General features: G+C 38.1%; 1 protein-coding gene across 2 annotated transcripts in view; it reads right to left on the reverse strand.

Annotated features, from left to right (window-relative positions):
* WDR7 (WD repeat domain 7) overlaps positions 1-22,614 on the reverse strand; it is a 351,427-nt gene that overhangs the window by 82,235 nt on the left and 246,578 nt on the right. For both annotated transcript variants that reach the window (XM_065889408.1, XM_065889409.1), the window contains 3 exons: positions 21,671-21,788; positions 19,202-19,351; positions 18,525-18,607 (listed from right to left, as the gene is read on the reverse strand). In XM_065889408.1, the coding sequence (XP_065745480.1) occupies positions 18,525-18,607; positions 19,202-19,351; positions 21,671-21,788 (351 nt within the window). The remainder of the gene's footprint in view (positions 1-18,524; positions 18,608-19,201; positions 19,352-21,670; positions 21,789-22,614) is intronic.

Raw genomic sequence — 22,614 nt, forward strand, 5'->3', positions numbered from 1 at the left:
AGAAAAAACAGAGACAAAAGAATAGGTATGGGACCTGCAACAGTGGGAGGGAGCCGTGAAGGAGGAAAGGTTTGCACTCACTAGGAAGCCCCTTCGCGGGCGGAGACTAAGGGTGGCGGAGGGGGAAGCTTCGGATCCGCGGAGGAGGGCGCAGCAACAGGGGTGCAGAGGGAAAAGTGGAGAGATTCCCGCACAGAGGATCGGTGCCGACCAGCACTCACCAGCCTGAGAGGCTTGTCTGCTCACCCGCCGGGGCGGCCGGGCCTGATGCTGAGGCTCAGGCTTCGGTCGGAGCGCAGGGAGAGGACTGGGGTTGGCGGCGTGAACAAAGCCTGTAGGGGGTTAGTGCGCCACGGCTAGCCGGGAGGGAGTCTGGGAAAAAGTCTGGAGCTGCTGAAGAGGCAAGAGACCATTGTTTCAGGGTGCGTGAGGAGAGGAGATTCAGAGCACCACCTAAACAAGCTCCAGAGACGGGGGTGAGCCACGGCTATCAGCACGGACACCAGAGACAGGCATGGGACGCTAAGGCTGCTGCTGCCGCCACCAAGAAGCCTGTGTGCGAGCACAGGTCACTTGCCACACCCCTCTTCCGCAGAGCCTGTGCAGCCCGCCACTGCCAGGGTCCCGGGATCCAGGGACAACTTCCCTGGGAGAACGCACGGCGCGCTTCAGGCTGATGCAACATCACGCCGGCCTCTGCCGCCGCAGGCTCGCCCCGCACTACGTCCCCCTCCCTCCCCCCGGCCTGAGTGAGTCAGAGCCCCCGAATCAGCGGCTCCTTTAACCCCGTCCCGTCTGAGCGAAGAACAGACGCCCTTGGGCGACCTACACGCAGAGGCGGGTCCAAATCCAAAGCTGAACCCCAGGAACTGTGCGAACACAGAAGAGACAGGGAAATTTCTCCCAGCAGCCTCAGGAGCAGCGGATTAAATCTCCACAATCAACTTGATGAACCCTACATCTGCAGAATACCTGAATAGACAATGAATCATCCCAAATTGAGGAGGTGGACTTTGGGAGCAAGATATATTATTTTTTCCCCTTTTCCTCTTTTTCCGTGTGGATGAAAGGCTCTTGGTGCTCCAGCCAGGCGTCAGGGCTGTGCCTCTAAGGTGGGACAACCAACTTCAGGACACTGGTCCACAAGAGACCTCCCAGCTCCACATAATATCAAACGGTGAAAATCTCCCAGAGATCTCCATCTCAACACCAAGACCCAGCTTCACTCAACGACCAGCAAGCTACAGTGCTGGACACCCTATGCCTGACAACTAGCAAGACAGGAACACAGCCCCATCCATTAGCAGAGAGGCTGCCTAAAATCATAATAAGGCCACAGACACCCCAAAACACACCACCAGACGTGCACCTGCCCACCAGAAAGACAAGACCCAGCCACATCCACCGGAACACAGGAACTAGTACCCTCCACCAGGAAGCCTACACAAGTCACTGAACCAACCTTAGCCATGGGGAACAGACACCAAAAACAACGGGAACTACGAATTTGCAGCCTGTGAAAAGGAGACTCCAACCACAGTAACTTAAGCAAAACGAGAAGACAGAAAAGCACACAGCACATGAAGGAGCAAGGTAAAAACCAACCAGACCTAACAAATGAATAGAATATAGGCAGTCTACCTGAAAAAGGATTCAGAATAATGATAGTAAAGATGATCCAAAATCTTGGAAATAGAATAGAGAAAATGCAAGAAACATTTAACAAGGACCTAGAAGAACTAAAGAGCAAACAAGCAATGATGAACAACACAATAAATGAAATTAAAAATACTCTACAAGGGGTAAATAGCAGAATAACTGAGGCAGAAGAATGGATAAGTGACCTGGAAGATAAAATAGTGGAAATAACTACTGCAGAGCAGAATAAAGAAAAAAGAATGAAAAGAACTGAGGACAGTCTCAGAGACCTCAGAGACAACATTAAACGCAGCAATATTGGAATTATAAGGGTCCCAGAAGAAGAAGAGAAAAAGAAAGGGACTGAGAAAATATTTGAAGAGATTATAGTTGAAAACTTCCCTAATATGGGAAAGGAAACAGTTAATCAAGTCCAGGAAGCACAGAGAGTCCCATACAATAAATCCAAGGAGAAACATGCCAAGACACATATTAATCAAACTATCAAAAATTAAATACAAAGAAAACACATTAAAAGCAGCAAGGGAAAAACAGCAAATAACACACAAGGGAATCCCCATAAGGTTAACAGCTGATCTTTCAGCAGAAACGCTGCAAGCCAGAAGGAAGTGGCAGGACATATTTAAAGTGATGAAGGAGAAAAACCAACAACCAAGATTACTCTACCCAGCAAGGATCTCATTCAAATTCAACAGAGAAATTAAAACATTTACAGACAAGCAAAAGCTGAGAGAGTTCAGCACCACCAAACCAGCTTTACAACAAATGCTAAAGGAACTTCTCCAGGCAAGAAACACAAGAGAAGGAAAAGACCTACAATAATAAACCCAAAACAATTAAGAAAATGGGAATAGGAACATACATATCGATAATTACCTTAAATGTAAATGGATTAAATGCTCCCACCAAAAGACACAGACCGGCTGAATGGATACAAAAACAAGACCCATATATATGCTGTCTACAAGAGACCCACTTCAGACCTAGGGACACATACAGACTGAAAGTGAGGGAATGGAAAAATATATTCCATGCAAATGGAAATCAAAGGAAAGCTGGAGTAGCAATTCTAATATCAGACAAAATAGACTTTAAAATAAAGGCGATTACAAGAGACAAAGAAGGATACTACATAATGATCAAGGGATCGATCCAAGAAGAAGATATAACAATTGTAAATATTTATACACCCAACATAGGAGCACCTCAATACATAAGGCAAATACTAACAGCCATAAAAGGGGAAATCGACAGTAACAGATTCATAATACGGGACTTTAACACCCCACTTTCACCAATGGACAGATCATCCAAAATGAAAATAAATAAGGAAACACAAGCTTTAAATGATACATTAAACAAGATGGACTTATTTGATATTTATAGGACATTCCATCCAAAAACAACAGAATACACTTTCTTCTCAAGTGCTCATGGAATATTCTCCAGGATACATCATATCTTGGGTCACAAATCAAGCCTTGGTAAATTTAAGAAAATTGAAATCGTATCAAGTATCTTTTCTGACCACAACACTATGAGACTAGATATCAATTACAGGAAAAGATCTGTAGAAAATACAAACACATGGAGGCTAAACAATACACTACTTAATAACAAAGCGATCACTGAAGGAACCGAAGAGGAAATCAAAAAATACCTAGAAACAAATGACTATGGAGACACGACAACCCAAAACCTATGGGATGCAGCAAAAGCAGTTCAAAGAGGAAAGTTTATAGCAATACAATCCTACCTTAAGAATCAGGAAACATCTCAAATAAACAACTGAATCTTGAACCTAAAGCAATTAGAGAAAGAAGAACAAAAATACCCCAAAGTTAACAGAAGGAAAGAAATCATAAAGATCAGATCAGAAATAAATGAAAAACAAATGAAGGAAATGATAGCAAAGATCAATAAAACTAAAAGCTGGTTCTGTGAGAAGATAAACAAAATTGATAAACCATTAGCCAGACTCATCAAGGAAATAAGGGAGAAGACTCAATAGAATCAGAAATGAAAAAGGAGGAGTAACAACTGACACTGAAGAAATACAAAGGATCATGAGAGATTACTACAAGCAACTCTATGCCAATAAAATGGACAACCTGGAAGAAATGGACAAATTCTTAGAAATGCACAACCTGCCAAGACTGAACCAGGAAGCAATAGAAAATATGAACAGACCAATCACAAGCACTGAAATTGAAACTGTGATTAAAAATCTTCTAACAAACAAAAGCCCAGGACCAGATGACTTCACAGGCGAATTCTATCAAACATTTAGAGAAGAGCTAACACCTATCCTTCTTAAACTCTTCCAAGATGTAGCAGAGGGAGGAACACTCCCAAACTCATTCTATGACACCACCATCACCCTGATTCCAAAACCAAACACAGATGTCACAAAGAAAGAAAACTACAGGCCAATATCACTGATGAACATAGATGCAAAAATCCTCAACAAAATACTAGCAAACAGAATCCAACAGCACATTTAAAGGATCATACACCATGATCAAGTGGGGTTTATTCCAGAAGGCAAGGATTCTTCAATATATGCAAATCAATCAACGTGATACACCATATTAACAAATTGAAGGTGAAAAACCATATGATCATCTCAATAGATGCAGAAAAAGCTTTCGACAAAATTCAACGCCCATTTATGATAAAAGCCCTGCAGAAAGTAGGCATAGAGGGAACTTTCCTCAATAAAGGCCATCTATGACAAACCCACAGCCAACATCGTCCTCAATAGTGAAAAACTGAAAGCATTTCCACTAAGATCAGGAACAAGACAGGGTTGCCCACTCTCACCACTATTATTAAACATAGTTTTGGAAGTGTTAGCCACAGGAAACAGAGAAGAAAAAGAAATAAAAGGAATCCAAATCGGAAAAGAAGAAGTAAAGCTGTCACTGTTTGCAGATGACATGATACTACACATAGAGAATCCTAAAGATGCTACCAGAAAACTACTAGAGCTAATCAATGAATGTGGTAAATTATCAGGATACAAAATTAATGCACAGAAATCTCTTACATTCCTATACACTAATGATGAAAAATCTGAAAGAGAAATTAAGAAAACACTCCCATTTACCATTGCAACAAAAAGAATAAAATATCTAGGTAAAAACCTACCTCAGGAGACAAAAGACCTGTATACAGAAAATTATAAGACACTGATGCAAGAAATTAAAGATGATACCAATAGATGGAGAGATATACCATGTTCTTGGATTGGAAGAATCAACATTGTGAAAATGACTCTACTACTCAAAGCAATCTACAGATTCAATGCAATCCCTATCAAACTACCACTGGCATTTTTCACAGAACTAGAACAAAAAATTTCACAATTTGTATGGAAACACAAAAGACCCCGAATAGCTAAAGCAATCTTGAGAACGAAAAATGAAGCTGGAGGAATCAGGCTCCCTGACTTTATACTACAAAGCTACAGTAATCAAGACAGTATGGTACTGTCACAAAACAGAAACATAGATCAATGGAACAGGATAGAAAGCCCAGAGATAAACCAATGCACATATGGTCACCTTATCTTTGATAAAGGAGGCAAGAATATACAGTGGAACAAAGACAGCCTCTTCAATAAGTGGTGCTGGGAAAACTGGACAGCTACATGTAAAAGTATGAAATTAGAACACTGCCTAACACCATACACAAAAATAAGCTCCAAATGGATTAAAGACCTAAATGTAAGGCCAGACACTATCAAACTCTTAGAGGAAAACATAGGCAGAACACTCTATGACATAAATCACAGCAAGATCCTTTTTGACCCACCACCTAGAGAAATGGAAATAACAAAAATAAACAAATGGGACCTAATGAAACTTAAAAGCTTTTGCACAGCAAAGGAAGCCATAAACAAGATGAAAAGACAACCCTCAGAATGGGAGAAAATATCTGCAAATGAAGCAACTGACAAAGGATTAATCTGCAAAATTTACAAGCAGCTCATGCAGCTCAATAACAAAAAAAGAAACCCAATCCAAAAATGGGCAGAAGACCTAAATAGACATTTCTCCAAAGAAGATCTACAGATTGGCAACAAACAGATGAAAGAATGCTCAATATCATTAATCATTAGAGAAATGCAAATCAAAACTACAATGAGATACCATCTCACACCAGTCAGAATGGCCATCATCAAAAAATCTGGAAACAATAAATGCTGGAGAGGGTGTGGAGAAAGGGGAACACTCTTGCACTGCTGGTGGGAATGTGAATTGGTACAGCCACTATGGAGAACAGTATGGAGGTTCCTTAAAAAACTACAAATAGAACTATCATACGACCCAGCAATCCCACTACTGGGCATATACCCTGAGAAAACCATAATTCAAAAAGAGTCGGGCTTCCCTGGTGGTGCAGTGGTTGAGAGTCCGCCTGCCAATGCAGGGGACACTGGTTCATGCCCCGGTCCAGGAAGATCCCACATGCCACGGAGCGGCTGGGCCCGTGAGCCATGGCCGCTGAGCCTGCGCGTCCGGAGCCTGTGCTCCGCAACGGGAGAGGCCACAGCAGTGAGAGGCCCACGTACTGCAAATAAATAAATAAATAAATGAATAAACAAATAAATAAATAAATAAAGGAAAAAGAGTCATGTACCACAATGTTCATTGCAGCTCTATTTACAATAGCCAGCACATGGAAGTAGCCTAAGTGTCCATCAACAGATGAATGGATAAAGAAGATGTGGCACATGTATACAATGGAATATTACTCAGCTATAAAAAGAAACGAAATTGAGTTATTTGTAGTGAGGTGGATGGACCTAGAGTCTGTCATACAGAGTGAAGTAAGTCAGAAAGAGAAAAACAAATATCACATGCTAACACATATATATGGAATCTAAAAAAAAAAAAGGTCATGAAGAACCTAGGGGTAAGACGGGAATAAAGACACAGACCTACTAGAGAATGGACTTGAGGATATGGGGAGGGGGAAGGGTAAGCTGTGACAAAGTGAGAGAGTGGCATGGACATATATACACTACCAAATGTAAAATAGATAGCTAGTGGGAAGCAGCCGCATAGCATAGGGAGATCAGCTTGGTGGTTTGTGACCACCTAGAGGGGTGGGATAGGGAAGGTGGGAGGGAGGGAGATGCAAGAGGGAAGAGATATGGGAACACATGTATATGTATAACTGATTCACTTTGTTATAAAGCAGAAAGTAACACACCATTGTAAAGCAATTATACTCCAATAAAGATGTTAAAAAAAAAAAAAGGAAAGTTGTTTGTAGGCACCTCCCTGGGGGGTGCATTTGTCAAGAATCCACCTGCCAATGCAGGGGACACAGGTTCGATCCCTCGTCCGGGAAGATCCCATATGCCGCAGAGCAATTAAGTCCGTGTGCCACAACTACTGAGCCTGCATTCTAGAGCCCGCGAGCCACAACTACTCAGCCCACATGCCACAAGTACTGAAGCCTGCGCTCCTAGAGCCCTTGCTCCACAACAAGAGAAGCCACCACAATGAGAAGCCTGCGCGTCGCAACGAAGAGGAGCCCCCGCTTGCAGCAACGAAGACCCAGTGCAGCCAAAAAAAAAAAAAAAAGTTGTTTGTAACCTGGGGGAGAGAGAGAGATTAGCAAAATAGTGGGGGCAAAGACCAGATGACAGTAGATCAAAAGGGCAGGAGAGGTGACAAAATGGACAGAGCAGACGCTCTTCTTCCTGGGGAAGGAGAGATGAGAGGCTGGACAGTGGAGAGAGGAGACACAGAGGGAAGGAAGTTTCAAATGAGAGATAATAGCACGTTTCCAGACAGAGGAAGAGAAGTTGAGGATAAAAGTGAGAGAAGAGGGGACTTCCCTGGTGGTCCAGTGGTTGAAACTTCGCCTTCCAATGCAGGAGATGTGGGTTTGATCTCTGGTCAGGGAGCTAAGATCTCACACGCCTCATGGCCAAAAAACCAAAACATAAAACAGAAGCCATATTGTAACAAATTCAATAAAGACTTTAAGAAAAAATGGTCCACATCAAAAAAAATCTTTAAGAGAAAACTGAGAGAAGGGTTATCTAAGGAGCAAGGGGAGTTGAGAGAGGATGGTAAAGGAAGGATGAAGTAAGGAAGAGGCCTGGGCCTGGGACACAACAACAGCCATCTCATCCTCTGCTGAGATGGAGCAACTGTGTCACGTGGGTGCCTATGCAGCAGGTGCACACCCCACCCTGCAGAATACAGAGCAGTTGTGAGATCCGTTCAGTCAAGCTGGGCTTCACTTTCATCTGATCGTCAGCATAAGAATGCTCGTAAGTTTGTCCGTTTGTCAAATGAAGGCTAGAGGTGGGTAATTTATAATGTGAGGTCCTTTGCAGATTCCAAATTCTACAACTTGTAATTCTATAAAAATAACGCAGCAAGGTCACAGCTTAAGTGAAATAACTGGTACCATTTATTATGATGAAATTAAGGACTAAACACATGAAGCAGCATAGCTGGTATCATTATTCAACCACAGTTATTGAGTGCCTATATTGAGTGTTCAGATTTTCTAAACTAAAAACTGGGACAGAGCTCAACAAAGGATTTCTTCTGAATCTATGAATTTATTTGACAAGTCTTTAATAGGCATAAAATCAAATCACTCTTAGTTATACATCAAATAAATTGCCTCCACTTAAAAGAATAAAAATGCATGATAAAAGGACCTATGTGAGAATTCTGGGGTATATGGCTTTTGGCCAGACGAAGCCCTCTACTACTTGCTATGGGAAACAATAAAAGAAATGGATGCAAAACCCCCTTTCTTCAAGCTACTCATAATGTGCGTAATTGAGGAGCTGTAAGTGACTAGAAATCACATGTAGAGGCATATCTAATCTCTGCTATGAAAAAAATCCTAAAACCTCTTACTCTCCAAATTAATATTTTCCCATCAACTTAGAATTTCATTAAAAAATCTCTAATCCTTTATTTGTTATGTATTATCTCACTACTAGCCCTTGAGAACATAATAAAATTGCCTTAAATTTAAAAATTATATTTTAATTTCATTATATTTCCAGAGGTACTTCATCTTCCTTTCTAACTGAGCTTTGATAGTCAGTAGTTTATGAGAGCTTCAATTTTTCTATTCTGAGATTAGTAAAGAATATTTTTTGTACAGCAGAAATTAACACATTGTAAATCAACTATACTTCAATTTTAGAAGAATACTTTTGCAAAATGAATAACAAACCCTTAAAGTATTCATTTCATAACAAGTATATATCATACTTGTGTGTGTGCTATACTGCTTTTCTCTTAGTTTAGTAACATCTGTGCATTTCTACACTTTTGTATTTTGTGCTACTGCATCAAATATAGTAGTGTAAAATGAGTCAGTGTTTATATGGTGACCAAAAGAGAAATAATTAATCAAACTGAGTCAAGCATGGCATGCTCCATGCTGGTTGGTCTGTATATGAGGGTCTTCACAAGGATATTCAAGTTCAGTAACACAGCAACTGATAACTAAATTTTAACAATGAATTCTGAGGAAACTTCAGTGATGTTTACCCGTCCAAACCTCGAAAAAAGTTAGTTCTACTTTCTTATGTCTAGGATATTTTTAACTGAGGATGCTGTATTATTTATAGTCTCGGCAATTAAATGTAAATTACTCAGAACCCTCTGTACTTCTGCCTCTAACAACAATCATCTAGAGAGCTGGATGATGCCTTTTGGAAGATCACCTAGGACAGCGGTCCCCAACCTTTTTAGCACCAGGGACCAGTTTCTTGGAAGACAATTTTTCTATGGACCGGGGCGGGGGTGGGGGGTGGGGAAGGATGGTTTTGGGATGATTCAAGTGCATTGATTTATTTTTTTTAACATCGTTATTGGAGTATAATTGCTTTACAATGTTGTGTTAATTTCTGCTTATAACAAAGTGAATCATCTATACGTATACATATATCCCCATATCCCCTTCCTCTTGCGTCTCCCTCCCACCCTCCCTATCCCACCCCTCTAGGTGGTCAAAAAGCACGGAGCTGATCTCCTTGTGCTATGAAGCGCATTGATTTATTATGGTGTCTCTGAAGTCAAACCTCTCTGCTAATGATAATCTGTATTTGCAGCCGCTCCCCAGTGCTAGCATCACTGCCTCAGCTCCATCTCAGATCATCAGGCATTAGACTCTCATAAGGAGTGCGCAACCTAGATCCCTCACGTGTTTAGTTCACAGTAGGGTTTGCGTTCCTATGAGAATATATTGGTGCCGCTGATCTAACAGGAGGCAGAGCTCAGGCAGTAACGCGAGCAATAGGGAGACTGCTTCATCTGTATTTACATCTGGCTGTAAATACAGATAAAGCTTCACTTGCTCACCTGCTGCTCACCTCCTGCTGTGCGGCCCAGTTCCTAACAGGCCACAGACCGGTGCTGGTCCATGGCCCAGGGGGTTGGGGACCCCTGATCTAGGAGATTGACAAAGGCAAAACAAAGTGCAATGAGATGGGAGAGAATCTAGAGGAATTCATTTCTTAGATGTTACCTTATTGTACTTCTTAGTCTGCTTATTCATAAACACAAAATTAATTCAATGTTGCAACAATCTTGTTGCTAATATATCTGTGTTCTAGAAAGAATACAGTTTAATTCCTATATAATAAAATAGCTTATTTTATTATATAGGAATATTGCATCCTATATAATAAAGCGATACAAAAGCGATGCAAAATCTGGTGATAGAACTATTTTGAATAACTATGTTTTGAAGGATATGTATGCTATAGTCTCTCACAGGCAATGAAATCTAAGTAATTTTCTTGTATTATTAATGGATACCACTGTATTTTTAACAATATCCCTGGAACTAAAATGTAAATATTAGGAAATATTTAAATCTGGCTATAAAGTTTACACAGCAGCTAAAATTGTAATTTTTAAAATATGGAACCATAAATGGCTCAAAATTGCCAAAGCAATCCTGAGGAAAAAGAACAAAGCTGGAGGCATAACACTTCCAGACTTCACATTATACTACAGAGCTACAGTAATCAAAACAGCATGGTACTGGCACAAAAACAGACACATAGATCAATGAAACAGAATAGAGAGCCCAGAAATAAATCCACACACCTAGGGTCAATTAATCTATGACAAAGGCGGCAAGAATATACTATGGGAAAAGAAAGTCTCTTCGACAAGTGGTACTGGGAAAGCTGGACTGCTACATGTAAATCAATGGAATCAAAACACTTCCTCACACCATATACAAAAATAAGCTAAAAATGGTTTAAAGATCTAAATATAGACATGACACTATTAAACTCCTAGAAGAAAACATAGGTAAAACATTCTTTGACATAAAATGTAGCAATATTTTCTTAAATTAGTCACCCAAGGCAAACGAAATAAAAGCAAAAATAAATCAATGGAACACACTCAAACTTTAAAGCTTTTGCACTGCAAAGGAAGCTATTAACAAAACAAAAAGACAACTTACAGAATGGGACAAAATATTTGCAAATGATGTGACTGAAAAGGAGTCAATATCTGAAATATACAACTCAATATCAAAAAAACAAACAACCCAATTAAAAAATGGACAGAAGACCTACATAGCATTTTTCCAAAGAAGACATACAGATGGCCAACAATACAAATCAAAACCACAATGAGGTATAACCTCACACTGGTCAGAATGGCTATCATCAAAAAGTCTACAAATAATAAATGCTGGAGAGAGTATGGAGAAAAGGGAACCCTCCTACACTGTTGGTGGGAATGTAAATTGGTGCCGCCACTATGGAAAACAGTATGGAGGTTCCTTAAAAACTAAAAATAGAGCTACCATATGATCCAGCAATTCTACTCCTGGGCATAAATCCAGAAAAAAACAAAAAATTTAATTTGAAAAGATACATGCACCCCAATGTTCACAGCAGCACTATTTACAATAGCCAAGACATGGAAACAACCCAAGTGTCCATCAACAGACAATTGGCTTAAGAAGATGTGAGATATATATATATCTATTACTCAGCCATAAAAAAGAATGAAATATTGCTATTTGCAGCAACATGGGTGGACCTAGAGAATATTATATTTAGTGAAGTAAGTCAAACAGAGAAAGACAAATATCACTTACATGTGTAATATTAAAAATAATACAAATGAATTTGTATATGAAACAGAAACAGACTCACAGACCAAAGGGGAGAGGGAGGGAAAGAGGGACAAATTAGGAATACGGGATTAACAGATACAAACCAATATACATGAAAGAGATAAGCAACAAGGATTTACTGTATAGCGCTGGGAACTATATTCAATATGTTGTAATAACCTATAATGGAATATAATCTGAAAAAAACACTGAGTCACTTTGTTGTACATCTGAAATTAACACAATATTGTAAATCAACTACAGTTCAATTTAAAAAATTATGTTATTTTTGTATCTTTTACTAAATAAAATATAGACAAATATCCACAGATACATAAATGACTCCAGGAAGATCTAGGATATTTCAATTAATACAAAGAAGACGTTTTTTAATTTTTAGAAAATAATCATAGTATTATATGTAAAATGATTATCTTTGTTTCCATGCCTCTGAAATAAAATTATAAACGTGTTATATTTCACATACACATACATATGTACATAAATACATATATATACATACATACTACAGAAAGGACTTAGGGAAGCTTATAGAACATAATTCAGTAAAAAGATAGAAAAGGAAGATAAGCTTGAGGTGTGATGATGAGATAAAGAGAATGGAGATGTAAGCCATAACTACTAAAGTGAGGTGGGGAATTTGGTTTTGAGCTGCCCAATGACCAAAGCAAAATGTTTACATTAACTCTGGTTAAGTATAATTAAAAACAAAGAACATACACTCGTTCCTTAGGACAAAACGAACAAAAAATGCCTGTCATCTGGATTTGAAAGAAATGTTTTTATTGAGTCCTTACAGAAGGGACCCTAAACAATGGACATCAGTATGACCCTTACAGTAACTGCACTGTCAACCTTCTTAAGACACTCACATGGCAGGTTCCTCAGTGCAAACTGCAGGCAAAACACTGACAAGGAACTTGGGGAAGGGAACGCTGAAGGAGGTCAGACAATGTGGTCCAAACAGGCAGCTCTCTGATGGTTTAGCTTAATCTAGGGATATAAACTAGAATATGTAGAGGGATAAATGGACCCTGTGTTTTTTAAACTAACTTCTAATTGTTCTGGGTTTTTTCCATGGAGTTTCAGATAAAAGTCAATTAATGAACAGTCTGAAGTTAAAGTCTCTGGCAGGCATTCTGTGCTACTGTCTAAGTGCAAGTCTTTAAAAATTAAGTGCATCACTGGAATGCAGGAGCTGTAGGGCTGTCTTTAGATGTTTCCTTGGAAATTCTGAGTTTACTCAATATGTAAACAGAAAGGCATTCTAGGATACAGGCTCTGACATAACAGAACATGGTCACAAAGGACAATGACTCAGGTTTTGTTTTCTTGATTTCGGATTATTAGAGCACTTGTTTTCTAACTTTAGTGTGCGTAAGAATCGTCAGGCTTCATGACAGTCTGATGCGGTGGCTCTCAGGGGGAGCCTAGAAATCAGGTAATTCTCTTGAAGAGAATCCAGGAACTACACTTAGAGATCATTATTCCCCAGAGGGCCTAACAGAGAGTGAGCACTTAATACCTGTGTTTAGTGTCCTTAGTTCTCTCAACTAACAGGCACTGAATGTATTTTAATATTGACATGTGTGAGCTCTTTCCCAAGACATTCTCAAGAGTCGCCAAATCTGTAAAACAACTGAGTCTATAAACTGCATATGGCCATCCTTCAGTATCTGCAGATGTTCAAACCCTTACATAAAAGGCCTTATGACAGTTGGCTGTCCGTTTCCACAGGTCCCACATCGGCAGATTCAACCACCCGCTCCGCAGATGGAAATTCTTCTGAGGACTCTCAATTCTACGTTGATCTCAGTCCTACAAACAGGTATGTTCCTCTTGAACAACTGCTCTATTTCTATCATCTGAACATTGTGACTTAGGTATTGATGGTCTGCCCCTCTTGGCACACTGGATGCTAAGAAGTTTACATACAAACATATGGCTCAAGTCTGGCAAATTATTCATTTCTGTGGTCTATAACCTCATATTTTAATATCAACAAGTGAGTTTCGGGTCAGTAAGAAGACAGAATTATATCAAATTTTACTGGCATGTGTTCTAATCCATTTCTGTTTTCAAGCAGAAGATATTACAAGAAGCTTTAACAACTGATGGAAAAATATTATATGAAAAAAACTTAGAAAAATTCTGTATCAATCCTTTCTTTCTTTGTACTTACAATTTGTAGCTTAAACTTAAATGTTTTGAGTAAATATGTCAGAGGACAAAGAAATTTACTTAACAACATACTTCAGTGGATAGCTTCACCACTCATTAAATTGTATATTAAGTCATATAATCATTAATAAACCTGAATAAATGAATGAATAAACAAACAAACCTGAATAAACTGACTATTGGTATGTAGCAACATACAATACAGAGGTCAGCCTACGTTTAAAGCCAAGACTTTCATGACACCAATAAAATGGAAATTTTAAATACAATCTGAAAAATAACTGCCAAGTTACTAACAGTAAAGAAAATCTTAGAGAAATTACCACATTCAAGTTTTAAAATTCTGAACCCAGATGCATATCAGAATCACAAGCCTACTTGTCAAGGTTATAAAACAAAACAAATCTAAAAAACAAGAAAACCAATCTTAGGATCATTCCACATTTGACGATGCTACTTCATCTTAGTACTCAGAAAATAGAGAAATTTATGTGTAACCCAAATGAGAGTACTTTTGATTTTTAAATATTCAATGACTTCAGGATACTAGAATAGCTCTTAATTGAATTAATACAACTTTAGATGTGAAGAGCATCTTTATAACATTGACTAAAATTTATTTAATATTTTGGGAAGTAAACCAATTGTTTTTACATATATGAAAATGACAATAATGCCATCCTGTAGTTTTTATGCATATAAAATTCTTTAAAATAAATATTAACTAATTTCTTACACACATTTTGGGTTTTCACATTATTGCTCAGATGGAGAGAGACACCCCCCCCACCGGAAACTAATTTCTCTGAATACCTAAATCACAAGTATTCTGCTAGGTGCTTTGACAAATATCATCTCATTAAGAAAAACAATAGTAAATGAAGTTTTATAGTTTTTTATGACCTACCAACCATAAGAACTGAATATTGGTATGTAGCAACATTATAGAGGTTAGCCTAAGCTAAAACCCATAGCATCTTTAAGAAAGGGTAAAGGAAAGAAGAAAACAAACAAACAAACAAAAAGAATACAACATTATATAAAGATTTTAAAAACAAATTTCACCCGACTGGACCAGATATTCACATCACTGACTTTGACTAGAGTTTCATATTTAGTGAAAGGCATTTATTTATAAGTAGAGGGCAAATAAGTGCTGTAAGGCGCGTACAATGGTACAAACATGGCAGGTTTTCAATAAAATAAGTTTTACTTCTGTTGATATGTTAATATGTTTGTTGTTGTTCATTTATCAATCTAGTACAAATCAGCCTAAATAAGTAGCACGGCATCGCCCTGTAAAACTTTGGAGGTCCCACCTAAGCTTAGTGTTCTCTGAAGTCCTCCATGATTTATTATCTGTTCCAACTAATTTAGTACAAGCCTTATATTGTTATTCATCTTTCTACGTTTATGCACTGACTTTTTATGGCTTATATCTTCACAGCTCTAATAATATCGAATACAATTTAATAAGAGGTAGTTAACTACCTCAATTTATAACTACTTGTTATAAATCCTATGTTTCATGAGATTATATCTTATCAACTATGTTCTGGAAAGAGAATTACACGTGTTTGCTCAACTCTGCTGACTCACCATTGCTTGCAGAATAATAACCAAATTCCCGTGTATGGAACTCAAAGCCCTATCCTGTGGCCCTATGCTAGACTTCCATCCTACCTACATTCCAGCCACTACCACAGAGCATTTGCCAAACTCACTGTATACTTCTGTACCTCCAAACACTGGTCAGTATGATTCTTTCTGCAATTCCAGATGGCACACACTTACTTATTCTGCAAAGCTCACCCCATCAACTCTTCAGTGAAGCTTTCCCAGAACCCACCACCACTCCTACCACCACCCCCCAAACCCCTGCGGAGGGCAAATCCTTCCTCCGTTTGGCAGCCATTTTTATTAAAGTACTTTTCTCCTTTAGTAAAAGGAAATTATTATTATTAGTCTGCCTTCTCCTTTGTGAAACTTTCCAAGACTCCATTATTATTATTATTATTAATTATTATTATTAATTATTCTGCTTCCTCTTCTGTGAACTCTCTAAGCCTCCCATATCCAGAGTTAAGCACTGCATTTATTGCCCAACCCTGTCCCTCATACGTAATTCTCTCCCAGCGCATAACACAGCACCCTGGCGTTACTTATCTTTATAATTACCTGCCCTACACAGATGTAGAGAACGAACGTGTGGACCCCAAGGGGGGAAAACCGCGGGGGGGGTGGGGGGGTGGTGTGCTGAATTGGGCGATTGGGATTGACATGTATACACTGATGTGTATAAAACTGATGACTAATAAGAACCTGCAGTATAAACAAACAACAAAACAAAACAAAAAATAATTACCTGCCCTATTAGACACTGTGCTCCTTGAGGACATCATCTCATTCATCATTGCACCCCCAGAGCCTAGTCAGCACTTGATACACAGTAGATGTTCAATAAATGTTATTAAATTAATAAACAAAATACAATTGCTTTCTGCCAAATCAGAAAAGAACTGGTACCGAGCATTCCGTTTAGACACCTGCCTCCTTAGCATTCAAGCAGAAACCTTGCTCTCCAGTGATTAAACAAGAGCAAAACAAAGTGGATGTGCAGAAAGTAAGGTGACTGAAGGAACTGGGGAGAAGTTAGGCTTCCAGCAAGGGCAAAGGTAGGCCCTTTACATGTTGAACAATTCCCCCACGTTAGCTCCAGGAGGGTTATTTACACAGCAGTGACTGCTGTAAGCAATGCTTTGCTAACCTTCAGTAAGATAATCCCTAATGAAACTGTTTCCTCACCTCCACTAAGTGACAGATAAATGTCCATTTTTGCATAGACATTTCCTTAGAGAATAATCGACTGGGAATATAACAACTACATGTATTTTTAACATCAGTTAATTATACAAAAGCATTTAATATATATAATTTTTAATGAAAAGAACACAAACCAGAATTAATGTGGCATGATGTTAAAAAATTACTGTATCCTAACATGCCTACTCTATATCACAAGAAAATATCTGTACTCATGTATACTACAGCATAATCTTTTTCTATGTGTTCTTGATTTAACTTCTGGATGGTCTAAATCAGAAACAGCAAAATGAAGAGACTAGGATGTAAAACCTACTGTAAATATGACGAAAGATATGGGAAGACGCAGAGTACAATTAATTCAGCAAATATTTTTGAAATGCCAGGAAATACAAAAGGCATAAAGATGCATAGTGTAATGCCACTGCTTTCAGGAAACTTATCTGAAATAAAGCCTTCCACTACAATATACTCACAGAACCGAGCAAACATAAGTAAGGATAGCATTGAGCTTGTCTTAAAAAGAAAAATGTTATGTACTATGACTGACTGGTTGCTCTGTTTTCTACAAAAACAATTATCTTCAACAGATTTTAACACTCTTTCTACTGAACACATGGAGGTAAAAAAATTTTTAGGGACCTCCCTGGTGGCGCAGTGTTAAGAATCCACCTGCCAATGCAGGGGACATGGGTTCGAGCCCTGGTACGGGAAGATCCCACATGCTGTGGAGCAACTAAGCCCGTGCGCCACAACTACTGAGCCTGCGCTCTACAGCCGGCGAGCTACAACTACTGAGCCCACATGCCACAACTACTGAAGCCTGGGTGCCTAGAACCTGTGCTCCACAGCAAGAGAAGCCACCGCAATGAGATGCCCACGCACTGCAACGAGAAGCCCGTGCACCACAATGAAGAGCAGCCCCCGCTCGCCTCAACTAGAGAAAGCCCACGTGCAGCAACGAAGGCCCGACGCAGCCAAAAATAAATAAATATATTAAAAAAAATTTTTTTAAACAAAATGTACCTCAAGCTATAAACATTCTGAGAGCCAAAAACTACTTTAAGAGAAAAATAAACATAAGGTGACTACATTTCGACATTTAAAAAATCTTCACTTCATAATAATTAAATGCTCTACACATACAAATTATTAGTTATACTTCACATATACAACATTGTTTATAAAAGTTTTAACTGTTCTTGACTTCTTTGAACTGCTCTTGGCCTGTCTTCTCAGAGGGAAAACACCTATACTTAGTAGGACAATATGCAAATGCTGGCCTTTATATCAAAAATAAAATTTACCAGCAAAAAGTTGGCATAAAGGTTTCTATTGGCTGAAAAGTATATCTTCCTCCTCTAAGTTATAGCTTCCTAACTCTCTCTTTTGTAATGTAAAAGCTAATTTGAGTAATGGATATAAGAATACAGACATATTTAATAGATGCTATCTCTTACTCATTTTTTTTAGGTCTCGAGAAAACCTCTTCACAACACAATTTCAAACAGTGGTTCTATTATAGTTGTGTTTTTGACTAAATATAAGGTGCTTAAATTGTTTTAGAAAGTAAACAGATATTAATTCATAATTGGAATTCTAATTGGGCACAACTACTAACTCATCCTGCTCAAGAAATTGTTTTCAATTATTTGTTACTAAAAATTATTTATTTTGCATGCTATTGAAGGCTTCTTTACCTGCAGATGGCTGGGAAACATTCCTGAAGACCTTTCTTTTTAACTAAAGATCCTTCAAGGCAGTACATAATGATGTCCATAACCTTTACAGATAAGACACAAATCTAAAATTAGTTTCAAATACTTAATTTTCCATAATTTAAATTATTAACTTAGGCCTCATTTGCACTAAAATTCTACATAGTTTGATTTTGATATTTACTTTAAAACTACAGTATATTTACTAAGATTACAGTGTACTTACTTTATACTATAGGCCATCCTTTCTCTTACCTGTGAAAACCATTTTTTAAAGACAGCACACAGTAAAATAAAGAAACCAGACTTGTTTACTTGAAAGGCAATTCCTATTTATGTACAGGATAGGTAGCTTTTATTCAAGCACACTCTATGTTCTGTTTTACTTATAGTGAAAGATACGGAAGAGACTATAACCTTTAAAAACTACTCTAATACAGTCCATTCCATGTGAATGGTAAATGGACATAGCAATCATTTTGATTTTTGAGGAAATTTAAATCAAGTCTCCAGAAATGATACAAAAGTTCATTCATTTTAGTCATCTCTTTCTTTCTTTTAGAGGTGCTGGAAATAAAGATGCTGATTTATATTACTACACTAGAATATTTAATTTAGCTGTGGATGTACTGATATAATTTAAAACAGAATATTCTTACCTCCACGAGAAGATCCACGACATCCGTGGGCATCTTTTCAATAAGAATTTCAATGACTCTCAGAATTTCCCCTTTAGCTCGGGCAAGAGTTGTGGTGTGCATATTCTGCTGGGATTGGGTATTTGCTGCAAGAGCAGTATGTCTGTGCACCTAGAAAAATATTTCCATGTTGCAGATACGGTCGATACTTGATACACTTTTACATTTCTAGCCACTGGTTTTTCACTTACTAATACAACAGAAAAAAAAATCAACAAAAACAAATGTCTTGGGGTGGGTCAGGAAACACTTTTAAGTACAAAGAAAGTACTTAGTACAATAAACACTCAGTATGTATTCCCTAATAGAATTCTAGTTCTTGGGCATTATATGAGACTTTAATACAATATCACCATGACATTTTTAAAAAGGGACAAACAGAAGGTTTGTGAATCTTGCATATTCAGCATTGAGGTGGGTAGCAGTTAGGAGACACCAGCGCGTATAAGACATGATTCTTGTTCTCAAGTAATATTGGTAAATGATGCTTACATAGCACTTACTGTGTCCCAGGCACCATTCTAGGTGCTTTATAATCAAGTTGGGAAATTAAAAAAAAACATACCTCCAAAAATAATGAACACTGTGTAAACACAGCTGACCCTTGAACAATGCTGGGAGTTAGGGGCGCCAACCCTCCACGGAGTTGAAAATCCATGTACAACTTACAGGTGGCCCTCTGTGTCCAAGGATTCAACCATCCACAAGAATGTTCAGTCCTGTAGTATTTACTACTGAAAAAAATTCACATATAAGTGGACCTGCGCAGTTCAAACCCATGTTGTTCAAGGGTCAACTGTAATGTAAGTTCAGTGTGATTTTTCTTCCTTGTACAAATTGTAAGTCTTAACAGTTCAATGGAGAAACAGCATTAACAGGCCCTGGGCCAGCCGTGCAGGAGTGGGCATGGGGATGGGGTTAGGGACAGCTGTCATGGTGAGAAATACTTCAGTATTTTACTCTAAACCTCTAAGTGAAGTGGAAAACTTTTTTTTAAAAGGTAATAAATGTGGACTATTACATTAAAATATTAGTTAGAACACTAAGAATGTGGGAATCATTGGCAATTAGACCATTAACATTAAAATATTTAAAAATTACCTTTCTAGTCAAATGCTGGAGTAGAACAAACCCCAAGCATGGCTATTCTAACAGTTCATTTAAAAATATTCATATGTAAATGGTGAAAATTAAGTTTAAAAACACAATTAATATAAAATACTTGTTTACTCTCTTTAAAGAGGCAAGTTAATGCCTGGCCTTTATAAGACCTGTATCTGTATCAGACTAATGTAAGGCTTATACAGTATAGTCACTATTAGTATCTCTGTATATTCCACTGATATGAAAAACTGGTAAAAAACAAATCCCACGTCTAATAAATCTGTTCATTTATACATACATATACTTTATAAAAATATATACTATCTACAAAATATAGACATATATATATGTATATTTTAAACACAGTGGACTCTCAGTGCACCACTATGCACTCTTAGAAAAACATAGCCCCTTAGTCTGCAAATCTATTTTAGGTGTGAATTCAAAGTCCCACTGCCTCATATAAACCCATACAATCTGCTACTAGGCCCTTCTTTCCTCCCTTCTAGCTACATTCATGTCACAAATATTTGCTGCATGCCGATTAAGGATGGCTCTGGGGCAGACATAGGCCCAGTAGGTTGCAGGTTATCAGGGCAGACTCCGAGGTATTTATTTAGTCTTTTAAAAATTCATCCTAGCTACAGGAAAAACAACTCAGGCAGAGCCCATACCCCACGGACACTGAGTCCGCACATTATTCATGCTAAAATGGAACAAACCTTTAAAGAAAATTTAGGAGTTTGTCTTCCTTGCCTTTTCTCCCACTACTGAGACTTATAGGAAAGACCTTATAATTGGTTCATTGTTCTTTACTAGTTTTCAGTTAGATGTGGGCAATTAGAGCACTGAGAATTCGGGAATCAATTGGCATTCAAGTCTTTATCTGTGATATGTAATAGGAAAAACAATTAGCAAGTTTATGACTTACATTTTTGTTTACAGTTGGAGAGCCAGTGTTAAATAAGTTTTGTTTTGATTATAGGTAGATACTTACACTTGTAAAATGTGGATACCTTTAATATATTTTAATTTCAACAAGCCTGCTATATTTCAGATTGAGAAATTACCGTAAATACAAATAGTTACAAGTGAATTAACGTTGAGAACAGAAATGACTACAAAAGCACAAGTAATGAATGCACTGCCGTGGAATTCAGTGTGCATGCACACAGGTACATACGTATTCATCCCAGCCCTAAATTGTTAACTTGCATTGTTCTAGAACAAACTGTAAGGATTATCTACAGATACGGACCCTCGGCTCACAATATGAGATAATTCCTCTAAATGCGAAGATGGAGCACACTGAGAAGTTCCTCTCACCTCTTTGGCTATAGTCGTGATGAAGGCGGGTGGTCTGGCCGTGGCAATGAGAGACAGGGCATGCCTCGAGGAGCGGGCAGAGTCAGCTGCAGGGCTCAGAGGCAGCCCCATTGTGATGCTAAACAGGGATCAGAAAAAAAGGAAGAAAGAAAAGAAGCATTAGAAATATAGACTGAAAAGATTAGACACAGCTTATAATGTCAGTTCAAGGTCAATGGGAGCACTCAAACAGTTAGAATATAATGGACTTGCAACAATGAGCAGTGATTAGGAGTCAGGGTGTTCTGGCATCAAATACAAAATCGAATAATTAACCGTGAAGATTGAAAACAGTATGTGCATCTGTCCAAAGTGTTAAAAACGCCTTGTTAACAAATTATCAAGAACTAGTACTGAATACATATCACAGAGCTCCGAATAAGGCAAGAAAGAATATTGTGCAGAGCACTTTCAATTTTTGTTCCTTAAAAAACTTAAAGGTAAAAATTTGTTTATAAGGCCAAGTTGAAAGGCTGTATTTCAGGCCTATATCTGAGAGGAAGCAAAATTCACTCCTGTCCATAAAATTACCGAAGGACTGAAAATCACAAAATTATTTTTAGCTTATATATTATTTTTAGTTTGAAATACCCTCAGGAGCGCTAGTTTACCCTACACTCAATACTTTCAGAACCAATCTAATCAGCATTTTCTGCCAGTAGGTATTCAGTATTGTTGCAAAAAATTCTATTAACTGATACTTTCTCTCTATAAAGAACATACACATGACATGGTCCAGGCTATATACAAGAATATGTACATGATGAAATAAATCTTTCTAGAGTGAGAGTATGTCATGATAGGATAGTGATGCTATATTTTCCTTTGTCACACCTAAAACATAAAAATGATAATATTCTTCTGTTTGTAAGCTTCCTTTATATTTTATATAGACTACTGTGAAA

This window comes from Phocoena phocoena, chromosome 13 (genome assembly GCF_963924675.1).
Source record: "Phocoena phocoena chromosome 13, mPhoPho1.1, whole genome shotgun sequence".
In the NCBI taxonomy this organism is placed as follows: Eukaryota; Metazoa; Chordata; class Mammalia; order Artiodactyla; family Phocoenidae; genus Phocoena; species Phocoena phocoena.